Source organism: Zingiber officinale, chromosome 1A, assembly GCF_018446385.1.
Source record: "Zingiber officinale cultivar Zhangliang chromosome 1A, Zo_v1.1, whole genome shotgun sequence".
NCBI lineage: Eukaryota > Viridiplantae > Streptophyta > Magnoliopsida > Zingiberales > Zingiberaceae > Zingiber > Zingiber officinale.
Genome location: NC_055987.1, coordinates 132,965,370 through 132,988,601, shown reverse-complemented (window position 1 = coordinate 132,988,601; position 23,232 = coordinate 132,965,370). Strand labels below are relative to the sequence as shown.

The window sequence follows — 23,232 nt, the reverse complement described above, 5'->3', positions numbered from 1 at the left end:
TCAAGTAATGGTATACACTTAGACACATCTAATAGTATCCTCCCCATCGGAGTCACTGCTATTATTTGTGTGACCAAAAGACACCAACTATTAATTTTATTTGTCAAAAAGTTAGGTTGACAAGATAATAAAATTAATGGGATATAACCCTCCTTTTACAAATGTTGAATTTGTATACGTCCACACTAACGTGGCATACAAAATTCACGGTGTTTTGAGGTGTTGGTTAATTTAAAATAGTATTGTTTGAGGAATCAATATTATTCTAAATTTAGAGTTCTGACCAAAAGTTATTTGTGATTCTTAGGATGTCTTTCAACCCACTGTCCATCATACTTCAACAGAATAGACTTACTGGACCAAACTACATAGATTGGAAAAGAAACCTGGACATTGTTCTTACTGCTGAAAGCTATAAATTTGTACTAACTGAGCAGTGCCCTGATGCACCTACTGGTGAATCTACCCAAGAGGAGATTGAATATCATAGGAAATAGGTAAAAGCAGATGAGATGGCGCGGTGTTACATTTTGGCTTCAATGTCAAATGTATTGCAACATCAGCATCAAGATTTACCAACAGCCTATGATATTATGAACAATCTCAAGGAACTCTTTGGTCATCAGGATAGGGCTTCTAGGCAAGAAGCCATGAGAAAAATAATGACAGCCACCATGCAAGAGGGTACTCCTGTAATGGATCATATCCTAAAGATGATGGCTTATCTGAACGAGATACAGATCCTTGGAGGAGAAATTGATGGGGAAACCCAGATCGATATGATCCTCCAAACGCTACCTAGAAGTTTTGAGCAGTTTCGCCTGAACTATAATATGAATAAGAGGGTTTATTCATTAGCGGAACTACTGACAGAACTTCAAGCAGCAGAAGGATTATTTCGTCACAATGCTCAAATTCACTATGCTAAAAATGGTTCTACTTCTAAACCAAAAGGAAAGAAGAAGAAGAAACAAGCTGGTTCAGCAAAGAAAGTGAATAAATCTCATAGTACGGGATTTAAAGCTGGAATGAAGAAGCCGAAGGGCAAGTGCTTCATCTATAAGTAGGCAGGACATTGGAAGGCGGACTGTTCTCGTAGGAACCAAAACAAAGGTATATCTCATACTCTAGTTGTTGAAGCATGTTTAGCGGTGTTATCTACCAGCACCTGGTGTGTAGATACGGGAGCCACTGATCATATCTGCAATTCCTTGCAGGGGTTCCAGGAAACCCGACGACTATCTGAAGGAGAAATTACCGTCTACATGGGCAATGCTACTAAGGTGGCAGCTGTTGCAGTGGGAGACGTCTACTTATCTTTTAGTAGAAATAGAAATTTGATTTTGAGAAATTGTCTTTATGTACCCAGTTTTAGAAAGAATTTAATTTCAGTTTCTAAACTGTTTTTAGATGGATATTCAGTTTCTTTCAGTAACGATGTAGTTATTAAAAGAAATAAAGTGATTATCTGTTCTGGTGCATTAGTTGGCAATTTGTATACTTTAAATCCAATTTCTTCCACAAAGCAAAACATGGAAATTTATAACTCATCTTCTAACTCTAATAAGAGAAAAGAACCTTCGGAGATGAACCAAGCATATCTTTGGCATCTAAGGCTTGGTCATATTAACTTAAGTAGGATTTAGAGGCTTATAGCCGATGGACTTTTGAGTTCATTTGAGTTGGAAAATTTTCCAACTTGTGAATCTTGCTTGGAAGGTAAAATGACCAAGAGGTCGTTCAAGGCCAAGGGGTATAGAGCCAAAGAAGTGTTAGAATTGGTTCACTCTGATTTGTGTGGTCCTATGTCTGTCCAGGCAAGAGGAGGTTTTGAATATTTTGTCTCTTTCATAGATGATTATTCAAGATACGGATACATTTACCTAATGCTCCGCAAGTCCGAGTGCTTTGATAAGTTCAAAGAATACAAGGCTGATGTGGAGAAACGACTAGGTAAAATTATCAAGACACTATGATCTGATCGTGGTGGCGAATACCTCTTAGGAGAGTTTAGGAATTACTTATCAGAGGCTGGGATTCAATCCCAATTGTCTGCACCTGGAACACCCCAACAGAATGGTGTAGTAGAATGAAGGAATAGGACTCTTATGGAGATGGTTAGATCGATGATGAGTTATTCAGAATTACCAAATTCGTTTTGGGGATATGCTCTGGAAACAGCAGTATACGTTCTGAACTTAGTACCTTCTAAATCAGTTTCTTCTACTCCCACAGAATTGTGGAATGGGCGAAAACCCAGTCTAAGACATATTCGGATTTGGGGTAGTCCAGCACATGTGCTGAAACCAGATGCTGATAAGTTAGAATCTCATACAAAAGTTCGCGTGTTTGTAGGTTATCCCAGAGGAACGAAAGGTGGTTTATTTTATAGTCCTAAAGACCAGAAGGTCATTATTAGCACCAATGCCCAGTTTTTAGAAGAAGACTATATAATGGATCACAAGCCCAGTAGCGAAGTTGTTCTAGAAGAACTTAGAGAGGACACGTCTACTTTAGTACCAACAGTACAAGATGAAGTACCACAAGAGACTGCAACACGTGTCACACATGATACACAACCACAGACGGTGCCTCGTGGTAGTGGGAGAGTTGTGAGGGAACCTGAGAGATTCATGTTTTTGGGAGAGTCTTCGGACTTGATTCCGGGTAAACATGAACCTGATCCCCAAACATATGATGAAGCACTCCAAGATATAGATGCAGCATCTTGGCAAAAGGCAATGAATTCTGAAATAGAGTCTATGTACTCTAATAAGGTCTGGGAGCTTGTAAAACCACCTGATGGTGTAAAAGCCGTTAGATGTAAGTGGATCTACAAAAGGAAAAGAGGGACAGACGGGAAGGTAGAAACCTTCAAAGCTAGGCTTGTTGCGAAAGGGTACACTCAGAAAGAGGGAATCGATTATGAGGAAACCTTTTCACCGGTAGCCATGCTTAAGTCTATCCGGATACTCTTATCCATTGCTGCTCATATGGATTATGAGATTTAGCAAATGGATGTCAAGACAGCTTTCCTTAATGGAAGTCTTGAAGAGAACATCCATATGAAGCAACCAGAAGGGTTCATTGAAAAGGGTAAAGAGCATCTAGTGTGTAAGCTCAATCGGTCCATTTATGGACTGAAGCAAGCTTCAAGATCTTGGAACATCCGGTTTAATGAAGTAATCTAGTCGTATGGATTTATTCAGTGTCCGGATGAGTCTTGTGTATACAAGAAGTGTAACGGAAACGTGGTGGTATTTCTTGTACTATACGTAGATGATATTTTGTTAATTGGCAACAATGTCAAGGTATTATCAGACGTAAGGGTATGGTTGTCCAAACAATTTGATATGAAGGACTTAGGAGAGTGTGCACACATTCTTGGGATCAAAGTGATAAGGGATCGCAAGAAAAGAATGTTGTGTCTGTCCCAAGCTTCATATATAGATACAATCCTTGCTCGTTTTAGTATGCAAGATTCCAAGAAAGGTTTCTTACCTTTTAGGCATGGAATAGCTCTATCTAAAGAGATGTCTCCGAAGACATCGAAGGAGATAGAAGACATGAAAGCAGTTCCTGCTGTAGGAAGTCTTATGTATGCAATGCTATGTACGAGACCGATATTTGTTTTGCAGTGGGCATGGTCAGCAGATATCGAGTAACCTGGACAAGGACATTGATCGGTAAAGCATATATTAAAGTACCGAGAAGGACTAGAGATTATATACTAATTTACCAAGCGGATGATTTGCTCCCTGTGGGTTACATTTTGATTTCCAATCGATAGGGACAATAGTAAGTCTACATCGGGCTATATGTTTACTTTAGGAGGTGGAGCCATTTCATGGAGGAGTGTTAGCAGAATGCGTTTCGGACTCAACCATGGAAGTCGAGTATGTAGCAGCCTCCGAGGTAAAGAAGCAGTATGGCTCGTGAACTTTCTAATGGACTTAGATGTAATTCTGGTTTGCCCAAAATCATCACAATTTATTGTGATAATAGCTGTGCAGCAAACTCAAGGAACCACGAGCTCATAAGGCAAGTAAACATATAAAGCACAAGTACCACTTCGAGATATCGTGAAGCGAGGAGAAGTTGTCATCGCCAAGATTGCATCACAGATAACTCGCGATCCTTTCACTAAGGCCCTTCCGGCGAAAGCTTTTGATTGGCATGTGGAGGGAATGGGAATCAGATGTATGGTAGAAGATATGACAGCTTAGTCATTAGTATAAGTGGGAGATTGTTGGAGTGTATACTGAAAACCTAAGCTTTGTAAACATTCATTGTGAATAAAGAATCACATTTGGTCAAATTGTCTACATTTAGTTGTAGTTGTTCAATTAATTTATACTGTAGATAACATAGTATGTGGTGTCACATGCAGAAGATGATGTTATCAGAACCTTATAAATTATAAACAGTAGCTCACGACCAAAATGGAAAGGAACAAACCATTAGAAGGTCGTAGTGTAATTAGGTATCAGTTTATCTTGACTGTATAATTACACTAGTATACTTAGAGTGTATTGAGTAGGACCATTTGAGGTCGTTTTTTTTATACTGACTTTATAAAGAAACAAAGACCTCGGTTATTATGGAAGTGTGTACTCTTAATCCTGATATAATAACAAGCACATATATTTGATATTTATTTCTTTAATTTATCAATGGGTGAGGTTTAGTTCGATGAATCAATAAGCCCGATAAGTTGGGAAATGGTATCATTTATAGTGTGTGTTGTTGATTATAGAAGGAAACTGTGTCCTAGAGATACTAGGTTGATAATGTCCCCAAGAGGAGCTCATAAGGATTGTCATGTTAAACCCTGCAGGTGGACTTAGTCCGACATGACGATAAGGTTGAGTGGTACTACTCTTGGACTAAGATATTAATTAAATGAGTTGTCAGTAACTCACTTAATTAGTGGACATTCGATATCTTAAACACAGGGAGACTAACACACTTATAATAAGAAGGAGCCCAAAAATGTAATTTGGGATTGGTGCGGTAGTTCAATAATAGTTCTCTAGTGGAATGAATTATTATTGATAAAATTAAGTTGTGTGTTCGGGGCGAACACGGGATGCTTAATTTTATCGGGAGACCAAAACTAATTCTTCCTCTCGGTCTCTATCGTAGCCTCTTATTTATAGAGTTCTATACCCACCTATACCCACCCAATAGGGGCCGGCCAAGCTAGCTTGGGAACAAGCTAGGGCCGGCCTAGGTATAAGATTGGGTGGCCGGCCCTAGCTTGAACCCAAGCTAGTAGGGCCGGCCAAAATAAATTAAAAAGAATTTTAATTTTAATTTTTATTATGTGGAAGAAATAATTTATTAAAGAGAATTTAAATTAAATTATCTCTCTTGTAAAATTTACAAAAGATTAAAGAAAGATATTAGATCTCTTTTCTTATTTGTAGATTGGTGAGATATTTTATTTTCTCTTTAAAAATTATTCACATGTTGTAAAATTAAAATTATAGAAATTTCTTTTATTAACCATGTAGAGATTTTTAAAGAGAAATTTTAATTTTAAAATTTCCGGAAACAAATTAGGAAGTTTTAATTGTTGATTGAAACTTGTCCAATTTGTTCTCCAATGATGTGGCCGGCCAATGTAGATTTAATTGGGAAATTTTATTTTATTTTTCTCAATTAAATCATGTCAAGGAAATTGAGGAAATTTTATTATAATTAAATTTCCTAATTTGCCTAGGCCAAGGAATATAAAAGAAGGGGTGAGGGTGCCTTCATGAGACACAACATCTATTATTTCTCTCCCTCTTTTGTTCCTTGGTGTGGCCGGCCATCCTCTCCCTCTCTTCCTCTTGTGGTGGCCGAACCTCTCTCTCTCCCTTGGAGCTCTTGTGGTGGCCGGATACTACTTGGAGAAGAAGAAGAAGAAGGAGAGAAAGCTAGCATCTCTTGGAGCTTGGTTAGTATTTTGGTTTTCTCCTTGGTGAAGTTTTCCTTTGTGGCCGAACCTTGCTTGGAGGAGAAGAAGGTGGTTGGTGGTTTCTCATCTCGGTAGATCGTTGCCCACACAACGTCCGAGGTTAGAAGAGGAATACGGTAGAAGATCAAGAGGTTTTTCTACAAGGTATAACTAGTAATTTTTATTTCCGCATCATGCTAGTTATTTATGGAAATAATACCAAATACAAGAGGCTTACGTTCTAGAATTTCGAATATGTTTTTCGATGTTGTGTTCTTTTGTTTTTTCTTTTCCTTGTGATTTGATTGTTCTTTTCGGTTAACCTAAAGTTATTTTAGGAAATTAAATATTAGCTTTCTATAAAAGGTTTTGTCTAGTCGGTGGTGGTTGCTCCCATATCCAAGAAGGCCATGTGCCTCGCCACGTCAGTACTGGGAACCGATTATGGAAATTAATATTTAATGGAATTAATAACTTAAGGTGATTTGGGTCGAACGTGTTAAGTTCCGCAGGAGACCCAAGTCAAAACCTAAAAGAACGAATAAATTAAGTTTTGGATCAAACGTGTTAAGTTCCGCAGGCGATCCAAAATTTAATTTAAAAGAACACATGGTAGCTAGGAAAAGGTTCAAACCTTTATACAAATTTTTGTACAGTGGAACCTCTAGGTTTTCCGAGTAGCAACCAACAATACAAATGGGGAAGGATTTTTGGCACCATATAGAGGTCAAAGGTATCACTTGGCAGAATGGAGGCAAGGTTACCAACCAACTACAGTCAAAGAGTACTTTAATATGAAACACTCCCAAGTGAGAAATTGCATTGAGAGGTGTTTTGGCATTTTAAAAGCTAGATGGGCTATATTGAGAGATAAGTCTTTTTACTCATCAAAGGCTCAATGTAGGATTATATCTGCTTGTTGTATTCTCCATAATTTCATAAGATCTGAAATGACAATTGATCCAATAGAGACTGAGGTAGCTGTCCTTGAGTTAAATGAAAGTCACGATGATGATGATGATGATGATTACGATGACGATGATGATAATTTGATAAGGTATTGTGAGACCAATGTTGTTTGGATAAAATGGAGAGACAAGCTTGCAAATAATATGTTCATGAGTTGGCAGTCATTAGTTAATTAAATATAGTGTTGTTTCTTGAAATTTGAGTTTCATTCCCATGTATTTGAACTATTTGATTGTGTTGTATTTGAATTTATTATCCATTTGAAAAAATTTGAACAATTTAATTATGTTTGAACAATTTGTTTATGTTTGAACATTTTGTTTATGTTAAACCATTTGATTGTATATGGGATTTATATATTATCAATTTAAACAATTAGATTATATTTTTCATATGCACAATGTTGTATTTGGATTGTTTAATTTCAGTTTCCAATGGAAGGAAAGAACCAAAAGAGTCTAAAGGGTGTAGCAACAGCCAAGGATATACCAACTTCACAACCAGTTCTATTAAGCCCAACTGAACTTGTAGAAAGTTCAATGCCAATGAAGGTTAAAAGAAAATCTCATAGCACCAAACACTTGTGGACAAAACAAGAGGATGCTGCATTAGTTGACTGTCTGGTTGAGTTGAGCAAAGATTTAGCTTGGAAGAGCGAGAATGGTTTTAGAACTGGGTACTTGTTGCATTTAGAGAAACTCATGGCTGCTAAAGTGTCATCAAGCAATCTGAAAGCTACCCCTCATATCGAGTCAAGGTACAAGCTACTGAAGAGGCAGTTCCACGCTATCAATGAGATGATAAATCATAACAGTGGATTTGGGTGGAGCGATGTTGAGAAATGTATCACTGCATCAAAGGATGTGTTTGATGATTGGGTTAAGATAACTTTTTCCATAATTTCATAAGGTTTTCATTTCTTTGATGATTGTGAGTTTGTTTGCTAATAATATATTTTTAATTAGAGTCATCCGGCTGTTGTTGGTTTAAGGAACAAAGAGTTCCCCCACCTTGACGACTTAATGTTTGTGTGGGGGAAAGATCGTGCCACAGGAGTGGGTGCAGAAACCCCAGCTGATGCAGTAGAAGAGATCAATTTATGCGATGAAGAAACTAACATATTTGAGTGTGAAATAGATGAACATGCTGAATTTCACAAAGATGAAGAATATGTCAGAGAGGAAACAAAGAAATCTGAGATGGAGACTCAAGATTTAGTTTGTCCATCAAACAACAAGGCAACCATTAGAAAGAAAAAAAGGAAGTCTGATTATGTTCTAGGTGACTTGGTAGGAGAGATTAGCAAGTATGTCACAGTTATTACAAAGGCGAATGAAGAGATGAAGGAAATTTCCACCTACTTCAAAAAACAAACTGAGAACAGTGATAGAAAAATGAGAATATATGATGAGTTAATGGAACTTTCTGATTTTTCTCAACAAAAAATTATGGATGTCGGAAAATACATTCTCAAGGATGACCACAAGGTTGATAACTTCTTTGCATTGTCAAAGGCATTTAGGAGAGAATATGTGATGAAGCAGCTCTCCAAGATCAACCCATATGCGACCAATTTGAACATGAATTAGATATTTGAATTAAGTGTTTGAATCTTATATTTTGATATGTTTTTGAACAATTATGATATTATTTAAGACAAACTTGTTGGATGAATGTCATTTTGGATTGAACTTATTAGATGATTCCTATTTTGGATAGAATTTGTGTGATGTAGTAATTTATAATTCAAATCTTGTTGTATATTTTTTTATTGTGCTTCTAATTTGGATGTCTTATTTTCTAGTGATTCATCGTTGAATAGATGATTGCAACTTACTTTGTGTGTTCGTTTAGCTCCTTGCAGCTCTAACCATCTCAATGGAAAGCTAGTTATTGACTTTGTTGAGAAAAACCACAATGTAAGCATCAGTCCCTAACATGCAACACCATTTTGAATTCTTCTTCAATTCCTTTTATTACAACAATTCATTTTAAATGTAGGATTAAATCAACATTTTCATGGCAAAATACCATTGTGTGTGATTGCATGCTTTCTTTGGAAGTGCATTAGCTGTTGGTAGAACTAGAATTGTAGTATAGTAACCGGAGACAATTTGAATCAATTATACTTTGGATTCTTTGACAATCGAAGCTCATGGGTCTCAGCTAAAGGTCGCCTCATTAGCACATGGAAGAAGCACCATGTTCATGCATTGTAAGTCACCACCTCAAAATGAGGAATCCATGAAGCTAAAGCCCGACTTTGTTTTGCTAGAGACCAAAAAAGCTGAACTCTCATTCTCATTCATCGTTAGATAAAAATTTTGGTTGAATTCTTTGGCGTCTTTGTGATCACACTTGGATAGTTCTAGTCAAGATGATCTAGTGGTAAAGAAGATATGGATTATATGAACATTTTGATTGGATTAATCAATTGTATTTTATTTTATTTTATTTTTTTAAGAAAAAATATGATAAATGTGGAATTAAATTCTTTTGTGACTTTCTAAAGTTATGTCTAAAATAATAAATAATAATAACTAAATATTAATATTAATAATTTATTTTATTTTTTTTTAAATTAATCAAATATTAAATAATTTAACTGTAAAAATATCTAATAGGGGTAATAAAGTAAATATTAAATTAGGCTATACACTAAAACATTCAACCAAACAAATTTTTATTACATTATCTAGGATTAAACCAAACAACATTAGGTTATGTTGTATTCTCATAATCTTGGTTATGTAATTACCTGGTAATCATATAAGCAAGGTTATAGATGATGAATTGAACCAAATGCACCTGTAATGTAATGTAATATTGATTATAAAAGGTAGTGAAATTTTGTAATCTATATTACAAAGTAAATACTATGTAATCTGATTATATTACGAGGTCATCGTTTTATCAAAATTTAAATGTCGAATATACCCCTAGTCCGCCACTGTTGCCTGCCGCCGCTTTCGGCGCCACCGCCGGCCGTCGCCGACTGTCAACGGGCCGCCGATTGCCAACTACAGCGGTGACTGGCGGTGGCAGCCGCTAGTTACCAGTGGATGTCACAAGCTCCAGTAGAGGTGCGACGACCACCGATAGAGGTCACAGAATATTTTTATCATTTTATAATAATACGAATTACATTCCTTATAAAAAATAATGGACACTAAATAAAACAATATAATCACACTTATAGTCACAGATTACATACATTACATTATCAAACGTAGTTATGTAATCAAGATTACATTACATTATAAATTTGACTAAATTACAAGCTAAATTATATTACATCCAACTAAACATAGTCTTAACATTCTATTAGGGATATCTTAATATATTTAAAATTTAAAATAAATCATTTCAGATAATCTTTTTTCACTCCAACACTATATGAGTCTAAAATTTTCATAATCTTTAGTTTTTTTTATTATTATTTTCTTCGTCCTTTTGTTTCTTTCCTATATAATATTTATTTTTTTATTATCTAATGTATTGTTTTATTTTTTTTCTTTCTGCTTAAATGATATTCAAATGGATTTCATTATATTATTATAAAATACAAATGCAGAGTAGGTAGGAGTAGGGCTGGAATTTTTTTCAAAATTCCCGACCCTTCCCGACTCCCAACCCGTTGCCGTTCCGAAGTTTTCCCGACCCGAATCTTTCCCGACCCAAGTGGTCGGGATTTTTCCCGACCCGACTAAAATCGGGAAAAGGATCGGGTACATAAGTTCTACCCGACGGGCTTCCCGACCCGACCCGAATATATTAATAATAATTTTTAATTCGACTATTATAAAAAAAAATCATATAAAAAATTAGGTTTAAAAATTAAAATAACAAACTTTAACTGAAGTATAATTTTAAAAAAATACAAAAAGAAAAATAAACACACGTTAAAGTATTAAACTGTTAAAGTTATTTTTCTGCCGTTCACTTAGGCTTAGCATCTCAAACTTTAGTTAAGGAACAGTGTGCTCTTCGCTCGATGAAGTTTGTTATTTTTCGCTCGTTGAACAGCATCTCAAAGACTCAAACCCTAGTTTTCTGCCGCCACACCCTTCGCCGTTTGCTCTTCGCTCGTTCACCCTTCATCCTCGGCTCCTCGCCCTCGCGGTCTCGCCCTCGCCCTTCGCCCTCGCGGTCTCGCCCTAGCCCTTCACCCTCGCCCTCGCGTCTCGCCCTCGCCCTTCGCCCTTCGCCCTCGCCCTCGCCCTCGCCCTCGCGATCTGGCCCTCGCCCTTCACCCTCGCCCTCGCGGTCTCTCCCTTCACCCTTCGCCCTTCGTCGTTCGCCGATTTATTCCACTGGAAGTCTGGAACCCTAGCCCACCACACCTCCTTTAGCGACAGTCTCTTCCCCGACAGTTAGCAGCCACCTTCAGGCTTCAGCGGTAAGCTATAGTGAATAGGAGATGCAATTTCTAGTTGTTCATTGTGATTATGTGATATACTGATATGTCCAATAAGTATAAATGGATCCTGGGGCAATTTTTGCTTATAGTTATCAGATTGCCTGTGGATGTGGATTTTGGTCCTAGATCATGTTGAATTTTGTATGGTTATGGTAGTTTATGGAAATATCCAGGTCAATTTTTTTTGTTATTGTATGACTAGTGTTCAAGTTACTAGCATGAGTATTATTGCAATAACTTCTGTTTGAATCTTTGATGTTGTTGCTTTCATATGGATTCAATCAATTTGTTCACCATGATGGTATTGGTATGTGTATTATATTTCTGATGAACTGAATTTCTTATAATGTTCTCTACGTGTTTAAGATAGGTTTTATATTTTTCTTAAATCTTGCTCCCTAATTTCTTAACATGATGTGAAATTGCCAATCTATATTTTTCTTAAATCTTGCTCACCTAGCATTCTCTTTAATTAGTAATATTTGAATGTTTCTAACTGTGCAACTATCTGATTTTGAACGATATTCATATTATTGTAGTCATTCATAAGTTCACTCATGGATGCATCTAGCGGAAGTGGTAGCTCTCCTTCCATCACTCAACCTCACACAGTAGCAGTATCTCCATCCAAAACATCAATCATTCATGAGGAAGTAGTAGATATTGGAGGCAAAAGGAAAAAAGTAGCGGATGTATGGTCACACGCCAAGAAAATTATAAGGAGAAATGACAAAAATGAGATCACTGTTGTTGTTGCTATTTGCAATTATTGCAAAACTGAAGTTCCTGCCCATAGCAAAACACATGGGAATAATGGCATTGATGGGCATGTGAAGAAATGCAAAAAGAATCCTCATAATGCGGTGAAGTCAGGTTCTTCTCAACCAATCTTAACACAGTCATCCATGAATAATGCTTTGACACCCCACATCTTTTGCCAAAAAAAGCTTGAAGATAAGGTTGTTGCATTTGTTGTTAAAGATGAGATGCCATTTAGGGTAGTGGAAGGGGCAGGGTTTGTAGAGATGATGAAGGAAGCTCAACCTCGATTCAAGATTCCCAACAGAAAGAAAATTGCATCTCTTGTATGGGATTTATATGCACTGGAGATGGCTAAGATAAAGAGTGTCATTGGTGATCAAAGGGTAAGCATCACGACCGATACTTGGACCTCAATTCAGAATATCAATTACATGGTAATCACAGCTCATTTCTTGGACAATGATTGGAAGTTGCATAAGCGAATAATAAATTTCACCAAGATTACCTCTCACAAAGGAGATGACATTGGCAAAGTTTTAGAAACATGCTTGAGCGATTGGGGGATAGATAAAGTTTTCACTATCACAGTTGATAATGCTAGCACGAATGATAAAGCGGTGGAGTACATGGGAAAGAGGCTAAAGGAAATGGGCACTCTATTATTTGATGGTAAATACTTGCATTTGAGATGTTGTTGCCATATTATAAATTTAATTGTCAAGAGTGGGTTGAAGTTTCTTAATGAGTCAGTTGAGTCCATTAGAAATTGTGTGAAATATATTCACTCTTCTGGGGCACGGTTGGACCAATTTAGAGAGTGTGCTATCCTATTGAAGATGGATAAAATGTCAACCGTTCCAATGGATGTGCCTACGAGATGGAATTCCACCTATACAATGCTTTTTGTTGCATACAAGTTTAAAAAAGTATTTGGTAGGATGGCAGAGAATGTTCAATTTGTTGAATACTTTGAAGAAGTAGATGGTTCGGAGAAGAAAAAGAGAGTGGGGCCTCCTATGGAAAAAGATTGGGAGAAGGCACAAGTCTTTGTGAATTTTCTCAAGAGGTTTCATGATACTACATTGCAACTTAGTGCTACCAAGAAAACTACATCACCCTTGATTTGGGAGGAAATAGTTGCAATGAGGATGATCATTGATGAGACAATACTTGACACTACTGATCCTTCATTACAAGAAGTTGCTAAGAGAATGGAGAGTAAGTTCATTAAGTATTGGGGTAATCTTGAGAAGGTGAACAAGCTTGTTTTCCTAGGTCACATTCTAGATCCTCGTTATAAACTTCAAATGATTGGGATCCATTTGGGAGATATGAAATTGGATGCTAGTAAAATACAATTCTTTGTTGACGGTTTAAAGAATTGTCTAATGGAGTTGTATCATGCATATAAAGGGAATTCACCTTTGGATCATATTAATGGGATTGATGATGGCGATGTAGATAAAGATTTGATGGAAATGTATAAGAATGATCCCATTAAACTAAACTATCATCTGAAAATGGCTCAACTAAGAAAAGCTCAAAAGCAAGCAGAAATAACCAATGAGGTGGACAAGTACTTCTCGGATCCTTTTGTGAAATGGAGCTCAAGCTTCGATATTTTGGAATGGTGGAAAGGAAATACAACGACATTTCCAGTCTTGTCTAAGATTGCCAAGGATATTTTTTCAATCCCTTCATCTACTGTTGCTAGTGAGAATGCTTTTAGCCTTGGGAGGAGGGTTGTAGATCCATTTAGGGCATCATTGCATCCCAAAATGGTGGAGGCACTAGTGTGCACTACTGACTGGCTTAGAGGTGAAGAAATTAACTTATACAAGGAGCCGACAGAAGATGAATTCAACTTTTATAAAGATTGTGAAGAAGTGGTCACAAGTAAGTCGATATTTAACTTGTTTATCTTTGTATATACTATAGAATATAGACTATGTTTATATGATATTTGTTGTTTGTAGGTACCGTCAATGCTTAATTGTGGATGTTTTGCACTAAAACAGAATTTCAACTGAAGATTATCAGATGGACTGTTGCTTTGATTTTGGTAAGGAGTCTTTGTATGTAGGATTGTATGTTATGTTTTGCTCTAGTCTTGATTTGCTTGTATCTTTCTATTTGCCAACACATCTGATATGTTTATTTTAATTCACCGAGCACCTCATGTAGCATTGCCACTTTTCTGCTTGTGACAAAATGGTTTGGCTGATGGCTCTTCCTAGTTTTCATTCTATGTATGATGCTTTGATTACACCAGCTTAACTATCAAATTTACAACTCACTAACTGTTTTTTGATTTGCAGTTACAGAATTTCACTTTGCCTTCAGTTTAAACCTCGTCATGTCGCTGCTGGAGCTGCATTTCTTGCTGCCAGGACCCTAAATTTTGAGACAGCCTTACATCCAAACATTTTGCACTAGTTTCATACGACACCATCTATCATCTAAGGTATCTAGTTAATGAATGTTCTGGTATTGCATGATTGCTGATGATGTTTATCTTACGTTCTATACTTTTTGTTGGAGCTGCAGAAGTTGTCCAACAGTTGATGGAGCTTTCTTGACTCGAGGGAAGACCTCATTCTGCTTTTATAGTAGCAACTAGTTATTGTCTCAGGAAAAGTTGGCTGCCCTATTGTCTATCAAGTTTGCTTTTGTAATTGCCCCTTGTGAACCTTATACTTGCTAAGAAAAAAGGCATTGTGTCAACGAGATTGAATTGAGAGATTTGTTTCTTTGTTTTGATGTTTCTTCTTCCAGAATTTAATCATCCGATGTTCAAAATACTCTTATTATTCCTAGCACTCTACTCTTCTTATTCCAAGCAATCTACTCTTATTATTCGATCGAACTGATATTTGACTCAAAATGTTGCTGTATAATGAAAATAGTTGAACATTCGGGATATCATCTCCCTACCCGACGGGATCCCGAACATTCGGGATCCCGAACATTCGGGTCCCAACACTTGTCGGGTACGGGATCGGGAGAAAAATTGATTCCCAATTTTTTATCGGGACGGGAATTGGGTAAGATGATTACGGGACGGGTCCCTACCCGATTCCACCCCTAGGTAGGAGCAGCTTATGGTTGATTATTGTTGATTATTAATATAACAGAAAACACTCGTTATTTTCATGATCACTTGCAGCCATCCTGCCGTCATCACTCGAAAGCAGATGCGGGGAAGGTTTTGGACAGCCCCGCGGAGGAGAGGAAGACGACCTTGTCGGGCGCGCTATCGTTGATGCCCACTTCCACAATGCTAACCCATATCAGCATCTCCCTCGCCTTGATACCGTTCACCTTCTTCAGCTTGCGGCCGTCCACGAAGGCGGTCACCTCCGCGGCGTAGGACGTCACCTGTTTGATCTTCTCAAACGTGTGATTCTTCTTCTTCTTTTGAATCGCCCACACGAAACCGCTACTGCGATTGTGTCCGAACTCTCGGATCTCCTCCAGGGGCAGCAGGCCCTTGGGGAGGCCCAGCTCCGCCAGGAGCTGCTTCATCTTTTCTTCGCAGAGGTCATGCCCAGCGTGCACCTCGGCGCCCTTGCGCTGCTCCTCGATCAGCTGAGATGCCATGTAAGTTTTCTGAGCTAGCTTGTGTAATTAGCAGCAGGATGCATGGGTTATTTATGTGTGCATCGGGTGCAATAGAAGTCAAAGCAAAGAGCTGACTTTATGTGTGAGGCAGAAGATTTGATTTTGTTTTGTTTACGTTGCCACATATCTACGATCGATCCTTTAATTTTTTGTTCAATTTGGGGGCATTTTGATTAAATTCTCATTGGGTGAACGTGATCACGATAAAACCGAGGGAGAGTTGAAGATGATGATGAATTAATGTAATCAGTCATTTGCCTAGTGTACTTGACGGATTAAATTAACTTAGACACGTTGTTTCGAAAGAATAATTAAGGCCTGAGCTAGGCGTTACAAACAAGAACAATAATAGAAATGGCATGTTAATTTCTACATCGCGTGCACGTCCAAGATGCTGGTGACTCAGTTGAATCAGTATCATTTCCACTAGATTTTGACCCTGCTTAGTTTGTGATTTTCATTTTTTTTAATGCAAGATTGTAGCGATGTCGTATCAATTCTGTAGTATTAAAGGCATATTTTTGTTGTAGTGGTGTCATATCATTTTTGTAGCATTAAAGGCGTATTTATGTTATGTTAGTGCAAAGACGGCTAGATTGGGCAGACCCATTAAGATCATGGGCCACCAAAAACGATGGCCAAGTGAAGGGAAGAAGGATAAATCAATATGGAGGAGCGAGCTACCCTTGCTCAACTAACCTGGCTGGAAAAAGACCTGATTAGCAGATATTAGCCGATCGAGGCATAAATAGGAAGTCTTCGATCAGACTTTGTTGAAGTAATGAGGTGTTTCCCGATCTGCTAGAGTGTGTAATACCCAAGTGGAAGCCTCGGTCGAGGGAAGGTGAGAACTTCTCCAGTCGAACGTGTTATTTATTAGATCGTAAGGCAATGTCCGGTCGATTTTACTGACCGGGGAGGGTCATCTGGCCAGTCGGCTAATTTATGAAAGTCGTTCGGGGATTCAAAGAAAAGTCTGGCTGACTCTTCTGACTGAAAGGCCTATGGCTTTAGGTGGTAAATCCAATCAGGGGCAGCTTAAAGCTCCCAATCGGAATTAAGTGAATCTTGAGAGGGTTTAATTGATTTCTGACTAAGCAGGATGCTTGACTCTTAAAGATACACATGGCAACCTTACACAAATCTCGTATCACAAATCTCCCTTTAAAGTCTAGTTGAAGGTGGTGTGAGCCTGACTCACTAAAGGCAGTGCCCGCATTGGGGCTGCTACGTGTCCTGACCATAAATCTTGATCGTGATCTGGATAATCTTCTAGCATTAAATTCGAGGCATGCCCATTAATACGGCATGACCGTTATTTAATACGTTATGACACGATCAACCTCTTTTTCTTGGCCAGACATGTAGTAGTTTTGTCCTTTTCTGTGGCACACCGATTGACGTTATGTAAGCATTAGGGTATCTGTAGTGGGAGATTTATAACATATAATTTATACTATAAATATCTCAATATAAACCCCTCCCCCACTATATAGGTGGGGTTTATAGTTTTTTTTTATAAACCTGTATCAAAATCTTGGGACCAGGTTTATAAAAAAAATAATGGAGAGAGGATAAAGAGAGAATTTTAAAAAAAATGAAATTTTTAAAAGAAAGAGATTTTATGATAATAGAGAATGACTTTTCGACAATTTACCAAAGGGCGCATATAGAAATTTAAATTTACCAAAAGGCGCACGTTACTTTAACATTTACCAAAACACGTACTTTTTAAAGTGCATTTCCTATTTTACCCTCATGATAATTTAACTTTTTTCACCATTTTTTTCACTATTTTTCTCTCTCTTCTCTCTCTTTGCTTTTTTGTATCGGCATGCAGAAAAAAAAATATGAATAACAATAGTCCCTGAATCTTTTAATAACATTTTAATACATTTGAAGAAGTCAAAAAAATAATGGACACCATATTTGAAATCCTTGGAACATCAGAAATCCATAGGAACTAAAATGGGTCCAATCGGAGCTCTCTAGGTCCATCAGTGGGTTTCGGTCAAAATCCACTGATGGACCTAGAGAGCTCCGATTGGATCTATTTCAGTTCCTATGGATTTCTGATGTTGCAAGGATTTCAAATATGGTGTCCATTATTTTTTTTTGACTTTTCATAGATGTTAATATATAAAATCAAAGAATCGGCAAAAAAAAAAAACCACGTTGGGCCTGATATGAAATGAGCTAATTGTTGGAAAATTGCTTCAGGTGTCTAAGAAAATGATGCAAAATGCAAAGAACATATATCCACACAACACACCAACCACAAAAGAAGCCTACTACTACAGAATGATCTTTGAAAGGTTCTTCCCACAAGTATAGAATTGCACTGCAAACCCAATTATGGACTCTCCTAATTATTGCCATGAGTATTGTCAAGATGTTGAATTTATTTGTATGTGCAGAACTCTGCAAGGTTGATAGTGCCTGGGGGTCCTAGTGTGGATTGAGCAGAGTTAGCTCATTCCATATCAGGCCCACGTTGGGCCTGATATGGAATCATATCAGGCCCAACGTGGGCTTGATATGAGTCCATATCAGGCCCAAAGTGACATTTTTTTACCGATTCTTTGATTTTATATATTAACATCTATGAAAGGTCAAAAAAAATAATGGACACCATATTTGAAATCCTTACAACATCAGAAATCCGCAGGAACTAAAAGGCCACTTTGGGCCTAATATGGACTCATATCAGGCCCAACGTGGCCCTGATACGAGTCCTTATCAGGCCCAACGTGGACCTGATATGGAATGAGCTAATTGTTGGAAAATTACTTCAGGTGTCTAAGAAAATAATGTAAAATGCAAAGAACATATATCCACACAACACACCAACCACAAAATAAGCCTACTACTACAGAATTATCTTTGAAAGGTTCTTCCCACAGGTATAGAATTGTACTACAAACCCAATTATGGACTCTCCTAACTATTGTCATGAGCATTGTCGAGATGTTGAATCCATTTATATGTGCAGAACTCTGCAAGGTTGACTGTGCCTGGGGGTCCTAGTGTGGATTGAGTAGAGTTAGCTCATTCCATATCAGGCCCACGTTGGGCTTGATATGGAATCATATCAGGCCCAACGTGGGCCTGATATGAGTCCATATCAGGCCCAAAGTTGCCTTTTTTATCGATTCTTTGATTTTATATATTAACATCTATGAAAAGTCAAAAAAAAATAATAGACACCATATTTGAAATCCTTGCAACATCAGAAATCCATAGGAACTGAAATGGGTCCAATCGGAGCTCTCTAGGTCCATCAGTGGGTTTTGGTAATGTAAAATGCAAAGAACATATATCCACACAACACACCAACCACAAAAGAAGCCTACTGCTATAGAATTATCTTTGAAAGGTTCTTCCCACAAGTATAGAGTTGTACTACAAACCCAATTATGGACTCTCCTAACTATTGTCATGAGCATTGTCGAGATGTTGAATCCATTTATATGTGTAGAACTCTACAAGGTTGACTGTGCCTGGGGGTCCTAGTGTGGATTGAGCAGAGTTAGCTCATTCCATATCAGGCCCACGTTGGGCCTGATATGGAATCATATCAGGCCCAACGTGGGCCTGATATGAGTCCATATCAGGCCCAAAGTGGTCTTTTTTATCGATTCTTTGATTTTATATATTAACATCTATGAAAAGTCAAAAAAAAAATAATAGACACCATATTTGAAATCCTTGCAACATCAGAAATCCATAGGAACTGAAATGGGTCCAATCAGAGCTCTCTAGGTCCATCAGTGGATTTTGGTCAAAACCCACTGATGGACCTAGAGAGCTCCAATTGGGCCCATTTCAGTTCTTATGGATTTCTGATGTTGCAAGGATTTCAAATATGGTGTCCATTATTTTTTTTTTGACTTTTCATAGATGTTAATATATAAAATCAAAGAATCAACAAAAAAAGGCCACTTTGGGCCTGATATGAACTCATATCAGGCCCAACGTGTGTCTGATATGATTCCTTATCAGGCCCAACGTGGGCCTGATATGATTCCATATCAGGCCCAACGTGGGCCTGATATGGAATGAGCTAATTGTTGGAAAATTACTTCAGGTGTCTAAGAAAATGATGCAAAATGCAAAGAACATATATCCACACAACACACCAACCACAAAAGAAGCCTACTACTACAGAATTATCTTTGAAAGGTTCTTCCCACAGGTATAGAATTGTACTACAAACCCAATTATAGACTCTCCTAACTATTGCCATGAGCATTGTCGAGATGTTGAATCCATTTGTTTGTGCAGAACTTTGCAAGGTTGACTGTGCCTGGGGGTCCTAGTGTGGATTGAGCAGAGTTAGCTCATTCCATATCAGGCCCAAAGTGGTCTTTTTTTACCGATTCTTTGATTTTATATATTAACATCTATGAAAAGTCAAAAAAAATAATGGATACCATATTTGAAATCCTTGCAATATCAGAAATCCATAGGAACTAAAATGGATCCAATTGGAGCTCTCTAGGTCCATCAGTGGATTTTGACTGAAACTCACTGATGGACCTAGAGAGCTCCGATTGGACCCATTTTAGTTCCCACGGATTTCTGATGTTCCAAGGATTTCCAATATGGTGTCCATTATTTTTTTTGACTTCTTCAAATGTATTAAAATGTTATTAAAAGATTCCGGGACTATTGTTATTCATATTTTTTTTCTGCATGTCGATAAAAAAAACGAAGAGAGAGAAGAGAGAGAAAAAATAGTGGAGAAAAGCGGTAGAAAAAGTTAAATTATCATGAGGATAAAATAGGAAATGCACTTAAAAAGGTGCGTGTTTTGGTAAATGTTAAAGTAACGTGCGCTTTTTGGTAAATTCAGATCTTTAAATGCGCCCTTTGCTAAATTGCCGCTTTTAAAAGAAATAAGATTTTTAATTTTTGTGTGACAATGATGTTGTAACACCCACGAAATTATAAGATAAGTATATGGGTATTATTTTCTTTAGAGCATAGAAATAAAAAGGATAAGAGAAAAGGGAAAATAGAAACCAAAAATAGAATAAGAAGAGGTGAGGTCAAGGATTGAACCTTGAATCTCCCACAAATAATGGAGATAAATTAATGTATGATAACCACTAGAATAATGAATAATATCTGGATAGAAAGGAATGAAAATTTAGTTAAAGATGAGAAGAAAATAAAAGAAAACTAAGCAAAAGAGCAAGAGAAAACCAAGTGGCTTACCTCCTCTTCCTCTTGGTTAAAAGAAGAAGCAAGCAAAAGGTAAATTGCCTACTTCCCTCCCTCTCTCTATTTTTTCGTGGGAATTAAAGGAGTGGGGGAAAAGAGGAGTTGAGGGAATGAATGAAAACATGTTTCATTGGCAAAACAATAAATAGATTGGGAGAAGAAAAACAAGAGATTAAATCCCTTTTTCTTCCTCCTTCTTTCTCCTTCCTCATTCTTCACTGAAACCAAGAGCCTTTCCCTCTCCTTATTCCAAAAGCTAAGCTAAGTTCCTCTCCAAGAAAACTAAATTTCGAGAAGAAGCTTTCAAGTTCTATCCCTTCCAAGCAAAAGAAGAAAAAGGAGGTACAAGAAGAAGAAGCTTTCTCCTTCCTTGGCACTTAGGATATCTTTTTCCTTAAGAAAAAAACCACAAGCGAAAGGATGTAAGTTTCCCTCACCTGTGGTACAATAGCTTGTGTATTTTTCTATGAGATTTGGTTGCCTAAAAACCTAGGATACCTTCATGAAAATTTCGACCAAGACAAGACCAAAAAGAAAGATCTAGGAAATGTAAAGACCTAAATTTTGACATGCTCAATATGTTTCTTGTAACATGTATCTTTGGGTAGGGTTTTATCTAATGTTCATATGCTAGAATGTTGGTTATGTTGGTTGCTACTCGGAAAACCTAGAGGTTCCACTGTAAAAAAATTTTGTACAAAGGTCTGAACCTTTTTCCTAGCTACCATGTGTTCTTTTAAATTAAATTTTGGATCGCTTGCGGAACTTAACACGTTTGATCCAAAACTTAATCTATTCGTTCTTTTAGGTTTTGACTTGGGTCTCCTGCGGAACTTAACACGTTCGACCCAAATCACCTTAAGTTATTAATTCCATTAAATATTAATTTCCATAATTGGTTCCCAGTACTGACGTGGCGAGGCACACGACCTTCTTGGATATGGGAGCAACCACCACCAACTAGACAAAACCTTTTATGGAAAGCTAATATTTAATTTCCTAAAATAACTTTAGGTTAACCGAAAATAACAATCAAATCACAAGGAAAAATAAAACAAAAGAACACAACATCGAAAAACATATTCAAAATTCTAGAATCGTAAGCCTCTTGTATTTGGTATTATTTCCATAAATAACTAGTATGATGCGGAAAAGAAAAACTACTAGTTATACCTTCTAGAAAGACCTCTTGATCTTCTTGTTGGTTGCTACTCGGAAAGCCTAGAGGTTCCACTGTACAAAAATTTTGTACAAAGGTCTGAACCTTTTCCTAGCTACCATGTGTTCTTTTAAATTAAATTTTGGATCGCCTGTGGAACTTAACACGTTTGATCCAAAACTTAATCTGTTTGTTCTTTTAGGTTTTGACTTGGGTCTCCTGCGGAACTTAACACGTTCGACCCAAATCACCTTAAGTTATTAATTCCATTAAATATTAATTTCCATAATTGGTTCCCAGTACTGACGTGGCGAGGCACATGGCCTTCTTGGATATGGGAGCAACCACCACCGACTAGACAAAACCTTTTATAGAAATCTAATATTTAATTTCCTAAAATAACTTTAGGTTAACCGAAAAGAACAATCAAATCACAAGGAAAAATAAAACAAAAGAACACAACTTCGAAAAACATATTCGAAATACTAGAATCATAAGCCTCTTGTATTTGGTATTATTTCCATAAATAACTAGTATGATGCGGAAAAGGAAAAACTACTAGTTATACCTTCTAGAAAGACCTCTTGATCTTCTACCGTATTCCTCTTCTAACCTCGGACGTTGTGTGGGCAACGATCTTCCGAGATGAGAAACCACCAATCACCTTCTTCTTCCTTGCAAGTTTCGGCCATCAAAACATCTTCTAGGATGAAGAGGTTTGGCCACCACCACCATGCTCCAAGGGATGCTAGAAACGTGACTTCTTTTCTCTCCTTCTTCTCCTTCTTAGATCCGGCCACCAAAGCTATCTCCACCATGAGAAGATTTCGGCCACACAGAGGAGAGGAGAGGAAAGAAAGGGCCGGCCACACCCAAGGAAGAAAAGAGAGAGAAAAATAATAGAGTCGTCCACCATGAAGCTTCCTCTACCTCCTCTTTTATAATCCTTGGTCTTGGCAAATAAGGAAAATTTAATAAAAACTTCCTTAATTCTTTTGCCATTGAAAAGGAAAATTTATTTAATTAAAAATAATTTTCTTTTCATCATGTTAATGGCCGGCCACCTTAATCCCTTTAATCAAGGAAATTTTAATTCACACAAGAATTAAAACTTCCTAATTTGCTTCCGGA

The 23,232-nt window shown here is 37.3% G+C and overlaps 1 protein-coding gene across 1 annotated transcript; it reads right to left on the bottom strand.

Moving 5' to 3' along the window:
- Positions 1-15,275: 15,275 nt before the first annotated feature.
- LOC122003164 lies at positions 15,276-15,695 on the bottom strand. Its single transcript, XM_042558533.1, has one exon. The coding sequence runs from the start codon at positions 15,693-15,695 to the stop codon at positions 15,276-15,278; it is 420 nt and encodes a 139-aa protein (XP_042414467.1).
- Between the last annotated feature and the right edge of the window lie 7,537 nt (positions 15,696-23,232).

Coding starts and splice junctions, on each gene's coding strand:
- LOC122003164 (XM_042558533.1), bottom strand. CDS start 15,695: ATGGCATCTCAGCTGATCGAGGAGCAGCGCAAGGGCGCCGAGGTGCAC.